Source organism: Bos indicus, chromosome 19, assembly GCF_029378745.1.
Source record: "Bos indicus isolate NIAB-ARS_2022 breed Sahiwal x Tharparkar chromosome 19, NIAB-ARS_B.indTharparkar_mat_pri_1.0, whole genome shotgun sequence".
Classification (NCBI taxonomy): Eukaryota; Metazoa; Chordata; class Mammalia; order Artiodactyla; family Bovidae; genus Bos; species Bos indicus.
In genome coordinates, this window is record NC_091778.1 from 36,095,669 (window position 1) to 36,104,942 (window position 9,274).

General features: G+C 52.7%; 1 protein-coding gene across 3 annotated transcripts in view; it reads right to left on the bottom strand.

The window, feature by feature from the left end:
- The window catches only part of NT5M (5',3'-nucleotidase, mitochondrial), a 25,695-nt gene extending 17,715 nt beyond the window's left edge, over positions 1–7,980 (bottom strand). The window contains exons 1-2 of one of the 3 annotated variants that reach the window (XR_011562016.1): positions 7,368–7,980; positions 4,591–4,691 (exon numbers count right to left, since the gene is read on the bottom strand). Coding sequence is in view for 2 of the 3 variants with exons in the window: in XM_070773229.1 (XP_070629330.1) it covers positions 4,591–4,691; positions 7,368–7,625 (359 nt within the window). In the remaining variant the exon portion in view is untranslated. The remainder of the gene's footprint in view (positions 1–4,590; positions 4,692–7,367) is intronic. The other 2 variants (XM_070773229.1, XM_019981043.2) reach the window with 2 other exon arrangements.
- Positions 7,981–9,274: the final 1,294 nt, after the last annotated feature.

Here is a 9,274-nt window from a genome sequence, read left to right on the forward strand (position 1 = left end):
ACAGAGCCAGTTATCAGGGACATCAGGGCCCCGCTAGGCGTGGAGCCAAGAAAACTGCAAGCCAGAGTCTGGGTCAAGGGCTGGTCTTCCTGGGCCCTCAGGGACCCCTGAGGTCTGTGCTGCACCAGCGCCTCCCACAACCCCAGACCCAGCACCCACCAACAGTGCAAACGGGTTCCCTGCCCCTCGGGTCGCACCCGTGGGACACTGGGTCCCAGCTCTCTGCAAAGCAGTCCCAAGAGACCTCAGTCAGACTGCGGCCCTGGGTCTCTCCTGCTGTGTCTCCGTGGAGTTGCCTGTTTCGGACATTTCATGTTTAACGGAACCCCACAGCACGTGGTCTTGTCCTTTGGGGTCGTGTTTTCAAGGGCACTGGGACTTCAGGCCTCTTTCTTGCCCGGTGACATCGCGGTGAGGCACACGCTGCCAGGATGGAGGGCACAGCTGCTTCGCCCAGGCATCGAGCTGCTGGGGACACCCATGCTCAGGGCCTGGTGGATCCGCACCTCCATTTCTCTTGGTTCGACTGCTGGGTTACAGCCGGCTCCACGCCCCGGGGACATGGCTGCTGAGGTAGCAGCTGCATCTGTTTCGATCCCACCATCAGCAACAAGGACTCCAAGCTCCCTCCATCCTTGGCTACACTTGTTTTTCTTGTCATAGTCGTTCCGTGGGCTTCCCGCTGTGGTTGTGACTCATTTCCCTAAGGATGAATAACGCTGAGGCAAACTTCACATGCTTAGTTGCCATCTGGAGCTCTTCTTTGGAGAAATGCCAAATTCAGCACCCGAGCCCATGGTTTTAAAACCTAAGTGAGATGACACCCTTCTCTCTTCAACCACATGCACTATATCCTTCCTGCTCCACACTCGCTGAAACCTTGGTCTCCTTTGTTACCAAGTCAGCAAAACCCTTCCCCTCCGGGGCCTGTACCCCTGCCCACTCTGCACTTCACTATTCACTTCGACCCTGCAGGTCTGGGGTCAGATGTCGCCTTCTTGGAGAAGCATCTGCACCTGAACGAGCCCCTCCCAGGCAACCTCCAACACAAGCATTAGACACAAGGCTCTCCACTTGGTTATGACTCGACCCCTCTCTCCATGCAAACTTTGGGGACAGACTGATCATCAGAATTGTCTACCCAGCTAAGATCCAGAGTGGAAGTAAAGGGCCAACACATGTCACAAGCTGGAATGTCTGCAAAATAGAGCAGCTGTGAAAAAGCTCCAGAACCCACATTCCTCCTCTCCCGCCCCCTAAAGAATGCTCAAACACATCTGCAAACTAACAAGTTCTGGGAACCCAGCCCACCACGAAAAGAAACCTCTAATGGACGTTCCCCATGCTGCTTTGGCCAAAGGACACTCTTCTTGCTGCTCACCTACTAAATCCTGCCGAGTAGTAACAGTGGCAGCTAACGCTTACACTGTGCATTTTACAGGTGAAGAGACCGAGTCACAGAGAGTTTAGAAACGTGCTAAGGGTCTGATTCTGGAGAAGTGGGCTCACTCTGGTTCACACTGAGCCTTAACCATCATGCAACCCAGCTCTCCAGACTACAGCTGGTGAGTGTGGTCCAGACAAGAACAGAGCTTTTAAAAGCTTTATATGGGATTCCCCTGGGGGTCCAGTGCTTAAGAATCTGCCGTGCAATGCAGGGGACACATGTTTGGTCCCTGGTTGGGGAATGAAGATCCCACATGCTGCAGAGCAACTAAGTCTGCACACCACAACTAGAGTCCATGTACTGCGACCAGAGATCCCGCACGATACAACCAAGACCCAAAACAGCTGGGGGGAAAAGGCTTTGATGCAAAAGCTTTCTACACGTTCTCTGCCTCTCTGGGCTTTTGCTACAGGTGGAAGTTGTATCACACTGCTCCAGTGTAAATCAAGTTCAAATCATAGACTAGAATAGAACATACTGCTCAGAGGGCCTGATGTCTATTTATCACATTAGAACCTTGAAAGCTGATGAAGTTCAAAGGCAGTTACATGGTATGTGCATATGTGCTGAGTCGATTCAGTAGTGTCCGATTCTGTGAGACCCTATGGCCTGTAGCCTGCCAGGTTCCTCTGTCCCCGGAATTCTCCATGGAATAATACTGGAGTGGGATGCTGTGCCCTCCTCCAGGGAATCTTCTCAACCCAGGGGTTGAACCCACATCTCTTATGCCTCCTGAACTGGCAGGTGTGTTCTTTACCAACAACACCACCTGGGAAGGCCAGTTACATGGCACTGCTGCTGCTGCTGCTGCTGCTGCTAAGTCGCTTCAGTCGTGTCCGACTCTGTGCGACCCATAGACAGCAGCCCGCCAGGCTCCCCCGTCCCTGGGATTCTCCAGGCAAGGACACTGGAGTGGGTTGCCATTTCCTTCTCCAATGCATGAAAGTGAAAAGTGAAAGTGGAGTCGCTCAGTTGTGTCTGACTCTTCTCGACCCCAAGGACTGCAGCCTACCAGGCTCCTCCGTCCATGGGATTTTCCAGGCAAGAGTACTGGAGTGGGGTCATTGCCTTCTCTGGTTACATGGCACAACCAAGGCCAAATCACACCAAATATTTGATTTGTCATTGTGACTACTAAATTCAAGCAAAACTGTGACCAATAAAAGTTATGCAAGCCTAGAAAGAAATCCTAACATTTATGGGCAATTGACTTTTGACAAGGAAGCCAAGACCATTCCATGGAGGAAAGAAGGGTCTTTTCAACAAATGGCTCTGGGACAACTGGATTTCCCACACGAAAAAGAAGGAAGTAGGACCTCACACCACATGAAAAAAATTAACTCAAAATGAATCAAACAAACTGAACAAAAGAGCTAAACCTATACCACTCTTAGAAGAAAACACAGGAGCAAATCTTTGTGACCTTGGGTTAGGCAAAGGATCCTTAGAGATGGCACCAAAAACACAAACAGCAAAAGAATATAACAGATAAATTTAACTACATCAAAATAAAAACTTTGGGTTCTAAAGGACACCAGCAAGAAAAGTAAAACAATCATAGAATAAGAAACTGTATTTGCAAGTCATATATCTCACAAGGGACTTGTTACCCAGAATAAATAAAGAGCTCTTAAGAGTTAACAATAACAAAAACGACAAATAACCCAATTGAAAAAAAGTTAGCAAAGGATCCGAATAAACATTTATCCCAAAAGGACAGACAGCTGTTATGCACACCAAAAGAAGCTGCATAGCATTTGTCTTCAGAGAAATGCAGATTAAAACCACAATGAGACACCACATCACACCCACTAGGACGGCTGGAATAAAAAAGACCACAGCTAAATAAAATAAATATGTTTTTTTAAAGAGACTTCCCCAGTGGCCCAGCGGGTAAGACTCCACCCTCCCAATGCAGGGGGCCTAAGGTTCGATCCCTGGTCAGGGAACTAGATCCCCGCATGCTGCAACTAAGACCTGGTGCAGCCAAATAAATAACAAATAAAATAAATATTAAAAAAAATAATAAAAGACTACAGCCAGGGTTGGGAGGAGGAGCTGGATCCCTTTGATATTACTACTGGGAACGTAAAACGTGCAGCTGAAAACAGTCTGGATTCAGCCCATGACCCGGCAGTTCCACTCCTGGGTACACACCTAGGAGAAACAAAAACAAGCGACCACAGAGACCTGTAGATGAGGGTTCACAGCAGGGTTAGTCTCCGTGTTTAAAAAGAAGGAACACCCCAAGGTCTACCAGTTAATGAGCAGTTGGACAGAACACGGTGGGCCACAGGACTGACAGTCACTTGGCAGTAAAATGAGATGAAACCCTGATTCACCCTGGGACACAGATAAACCTGGAAACATGCTGAGTGAAAGAAGCGGCCACAGAAGGCCAGATACCATAAGAAATGTATATGAAACGTCCAGAAGAGGCAAATCCACGACAGGAGGCCTACTGTGGTTGCCATGGGCGGTGGGGGGAGGCAGGAACAGGCAGCGACTGTGGATGGTCCAGGGTTTCTCTGCGGGAGATGGGGAGTGGATAGGCTGTGAAACTGATGATGGTGATGGGTGAACACCTCTGTGACTCCGCTAAAAACCACCTGGGTGTGGGCTGCATGAATTACATCTCAGTAAGACGACTGTTTTTTAAGCTCTCAGAGGAGGAGCACTGTGTTACTGGATTGTGGTGGGCACTGGTTCCGGGTGCAGGGGGGGCTTTGGCTCACAGGGTCAGACGGATGGCTCCCCCTCCTCCTGCTGCCACCTCCTCCCCATCTCTCCCAGGTCCCCATCGCACCCCTTCACACACGTGGCCCTGTGTTATCACAGTCTTCCTGAGTGATGCTCTGTTCACCGCCTGCTCCCCGGCTGGACTGTAAGCTCCAGGGTTGCAGGGAACGAGTCTAACAGTTGGTTCTCAGGGATGTGCTGAACAAATGAACCCAGGACACCCAGCAAAGCGTGTCAAACTAGATTTCACATTCTCCCAAGTTACTAGATGGAAGCATCTTAGCCTGCAGAGAGGCCCTGGAGGATTTACCAAGCCGGCCCATGCAGGGTGCAGGGCAAGCAGGAGGAAGACAGGCAAAGGGCACACAGGAAGGGGCGTGGACCCTGGGCCAGGACTTACTTACCTCTCCAGGTTGGCCATCTGTTTCACAGCTTCTACAGCTCCCGGGAGAGGTTCGAGGTCAAAGAAGAAGTTCTCAGACTCCCAGATGCTAATGGCCTTCTCCTGAGAAGAGGGGGAAAAAAAGCAGGTGACGCCCGGGGTCTTCAGCACCCTGAGCCCCACACCTGAGGATAGTCTTCCTGAAGGCAGGTTGGTGGAGTGGGTGTGTACTCCAGCCCCTCTCCAGGAGGGGCCCAGCTTCCGCAAGGATCCGGCAGGGGCCAGCTACAGGGTTCAGAAGCTGGCTTTGCTGGAGGCCCCGCGGGTATCAGAGGGCAGAAAGGCTGGCCTTCAGGAACCACGCCCTTGCCTGATTCTAAGGGCCAGAGCACCCTTCAGGCTGCAAGGGCGGGCCAGGTCCTGCCTCGATGCTGAAGCCCTAACTCATGTTCAGTAGCTGGAGGAGCTCAGGCCCTTCCGAGCCCTATGGAATAGGGGCATGGGCAGAAGGTGGGCATGGCTGCTCAACACCACCAAAGCAGCTCCTTATCTGTGCTATGTGTTGGGATGCCAATAAACACTGTGTTTAAAAAAAAAAAAAGTATTCTGCTGTTTTAAAGTTTAAAAGTCCCAAATGCAGACCCTCATTTCACATGTGAGAAAACCAAAGCTCAGAATGGGGACAAGACCGACTTAATGTCACACAGCAAAATGGTGGCTTCCAACCCACCTGGCGAGGAGTGCCCACCTTATGCTGCTGGCCACATTCAAGTCTGCAGTATGCCACTTCCTTCCAGGGCCAGGCCAAGGAGAAAGTGACAAACCCCAGCCTCTGAGAAGCAAGAAACAGATCCCCTTCAGGTCAGAAGCCCCCCGTCCCAGAACAACTGCTTCCCCCACAGTGAGCACACGGAGGTCACACAGGTTGGAGGTTAACTCAATGGATTTAAGCAAACCAGTGCTTATTGCTAACATACACTATGTCTGAGTCTCACATCTCTCAAGGGGCAACAACTGCCATCCCCAGGATCCAAATGAGGCAGCTGGGCTTCACAGGCTGTTTTCAAAGCCACTTGAAAATATTTTTCAAGTTCAGAACTTGAACTTGGGTCTCCTGACTCAAACGGATGCGGTGCGAGTGTGACTGGTGGAAAGCAGGCTCGAGAAGGAGTCAGAAGTGCTGGCCCTAGCGGTGTGACCTGGGGCTAACCACTTCACTTCTGACCAATGCCCAGCTTCCCTCCCTACCCTCAACCTGCCCTGAAACCCTGGTCAAGGCATTTCCTCTCTCTGGGATCAGTTCAACTGTCCAACAGTGTAAAATTCTAAGTCAGTTACAATGAGCTATGCCTTCCTCTGTCCTGCTCACCCCTAGGCATGTGAAGATCAAAGGAAATACAGACAGACCCATGTTTTGTAAACCATGGATGCCTCCGTGTGTAAGCTGGGTGCCTGACTGGGTGCTTTGCAGGCAGATGCTGGACCAATTGTGCCAGGGGAGACCCAGGGAGGTCCTGCTGTGAGCGGTGCTAGAGATAAGGTCACATGTGCCTCTATTAAAGCCCCGTTGCCTGCAAGGTTCCCAGGAGCAAACTCTCGGAATAGCCCTCCTTGGTGCCCCTGGAGCTCTGCTCCCAGGCCTTGGAAACCAGCAAATCATCCCCTCAGAGCCAGAGTCTGCATATGGGCACAAGGGACTGGAAGAGCCACTGGCCTGAGAGCTGGGGGTGGGCTTGCCTTCTGCATGGTAATGTGGTCCTGGGAGGAAAGAGGTACTGAGACTGCACTGCTGAGCGCCCTCTGTGAATGAACACACACAGGGTGGAGGAGGACGTCAGAGCCTGCAAAGTTACTAGGGCGTTTTTAACTGGGTATCAGGACTGGGAGGAGTCAGCACCCCAGGCTTGGGGGAAGGTCACCTTCTGAAGCGCTTGGTGTTCCTGAAGAGAAGGAGCACTTGATTTCCTTTGGAACTCTGGCCCCTCCACAAACCAGAATTCTGTCAAGATGCCGTTCGTGAGTCACAGAGCTGGCACTTGGGGGAGGACAGAGGACAGGACCGGATGACCTTGGCACGCAGACGGACTGTTGGATCCTGGCTGCCCCTTTCACAAGGGAAAATATCAAGCCTGCCTCGGAGAGGAGGGGATGCAGGCTAGCTGGGTTACAGAACAGGCTCTCAAATCCTATCAGCTCACCTGGCAGCCACCTCAGAAGGCCCGGTGAGGGACAGCAGAAAACACTGGGCCTCTAGGTTGGTCCAGGGCAAAATCTGGCTCCTTTCACCAAGCAGTTTAAATGTACAAGCCAAACCATCTGTCTGGGAGCGAGCCTGCTATCTCCTCTCCATACACCATGGACTCAAGAGAGTAGAGCACTGCGGGAGGGGGCCTGTCAGAGCCCAGGTGCTCAGAGGGGCCGGCAGGGCCAGTGGATAAGCCAAGGAGTAGATCCAAACCCACCGTGCACTGACTCCCTGTGTGCTGTGATGTCCAGAAAGGCTCACAATATCTCTGGGCCTAATTCTACTGGGAGCCACGCTTTGCTGTAAAAAGGCGAAAAGAATGGATGCTAAAGATGCTCATCAAATCTACGAGGAGGAGGACACAGGAATGTGACTTGAGGTCAAGTACATCCAAAATTAAAGTCAGTTGAAGATGGAGAGTTGGATATACTACGCTTTATGTACTCCTGAATTTTGAGAAGCCCTCGATGACAGCCAACAGCGTGGCCCCCCAGGACTCGGTGCTACGGGAGTCGAGCCCCAGGGCCACGCGCGCCCGGGGTGGGGATGCTCACGCTCAGCCCGGGCTGCAGACGGCCGTACTGCTCCGACACCCAGAAGCCGCGCCGGTCCTCCAGCGCGATGAAAGGCTGGTCGGGGAAGCGCGCGCGGAACTTCCTGAGGAAGCCGCCCTCGAAGTCGGCCAGCACGCCGTCCATGTCCACCAGCACTCGCAGGGCGCGGCCAGCAGGCCCACCCGACGCCCAGCGCCGCCCTGCCGGCCCCGCCGCGCCGCGGGGCCTCCGCGAGCACCAGCAGCGCAGCCGGATCATGGCCCCACGCGGGCGCTCGCCGCGGGCACCGGGGCCATGACCGCGGGAGAAGACACTGCGGCCAGGGGGCCGGGCGCGGGGCGCGCCGGGTGCGGGGAGCGCACGGAGCGCGCGCGGCGCCGGGGGCGCGCGGGGTACGGGCGGGGGGCGCGGGGCGCGGGGGGCAAGAGCGCGCAGGCTCCGGCCCCAGAGCGAGGCTGCGGTTTCGCCGCCCTTAAAGGGACCCGCGCCGACCGAGGCGGGCCCGAGGGGCGTGGCCTGGAGGATAGTTCGGGGCGCTGGGCTGTCTCCGGGGCGTCCGCAGTCCCCGGATCTCCACTGGCACCTTCTCCTGGAACTCTGGGCCTGGGCTCCCTCCTCCAACTGCCACAGCGAGGATGGAGCAGGCCTGTGTCGAAGGGACGTTTACTGAGCCCCTAGAGCATCTCTCAGTGGAGCATATGGACGAGGTCCTGCCATCTTGGAACTTACAACTTAGAAGGGAAGATGGACAGGCAGCAAATAAGCCAATAACACAGGCAGAAGAATTTAAGGGAGGGAACCAGAACAGGGTGATGCGCCCCCTGCTTTACAGTGACTAGCTGGGGAGAGCTGCCAGAAAAGACACTCGCCTTGCAGATATCACAAAGCCTTAATAAAACTGGAGACTTTCAAATGAATCCATAAATAAATATTGTTATGTATCCTGTTATAAGTGGGTTTTGGGAGGAGGGATTTAAAATCTTTTATTGTCACTCTGGTTGAAAAAGAAACAGTTACTATTGTTCTGCTGCTGCTGCTAAGTTGCTTCAGTCGTGTCTGACTCTGTGCAACCCCATAGACGGCAGCCCACCAGGCTCCACCGTCCCTGGGATTCTCCAGGCAAGAACACTGGAGTGGGTTGCCATTTCCTTCTCCAATGCATGAAAGTGAAAAGTGAAAGTGAAGTCGCTCAGTCGTGTCCGACTCTTCCCGACCCCATGGACTGCAGCCCACCAGGCTCCTCCGTCCATGGGATTCTCCAGGCAAAAGTACTGGAGTGGGGTGCCATCGCCTTCTCCTTACTATTGTTATAGACAAACAATATTCAACAGACACACCAGGATCCTTCTCATTAACATTCTAGCCACACTAGCATTTTCTCTATTCCAGAAACACCAAATTTTATCTGGGTCTTAAGACTTTGGCATACATTTATTCCTCTCTCTGAAACCCTCTGCCCAAGATCTCTTTTTTATTTATTGTATTTGTGTGACTGCCTTGGGTCTTAGTTGTGGCACCTCGGAGTCTTAATTGCATCTTGTGGGATCTTCTGTTGTGGCATACCAGCTCCAGAGCTTCCAGGCTTAGTAGTTGGCCATGCTCAGTTTTAGTTGCTCCGGGTCATGTGGGACCTTAGTTCCCCAAACAGGGATCAAACCAGTGCCCCCTGCATTGCAAGGCAAATTCTTACCTGCTAGACCACCAGGGAAGTCCCCCAGCTCTTTCTCACCCTTCTGAACTTGGAAGCATTTCCTGACCTTCCTCCACTGCATCACTGTTTTATTTTCTTCATAACACGTGCTAACTCTCTGAAAGTATTTCATTTGCTTGCTTAGTGTCTTACTCTTCAACCAGAACTTCATGTCAGCAAGAACTTTCTGTTTAGATCACAGATATATGCAGCCCCA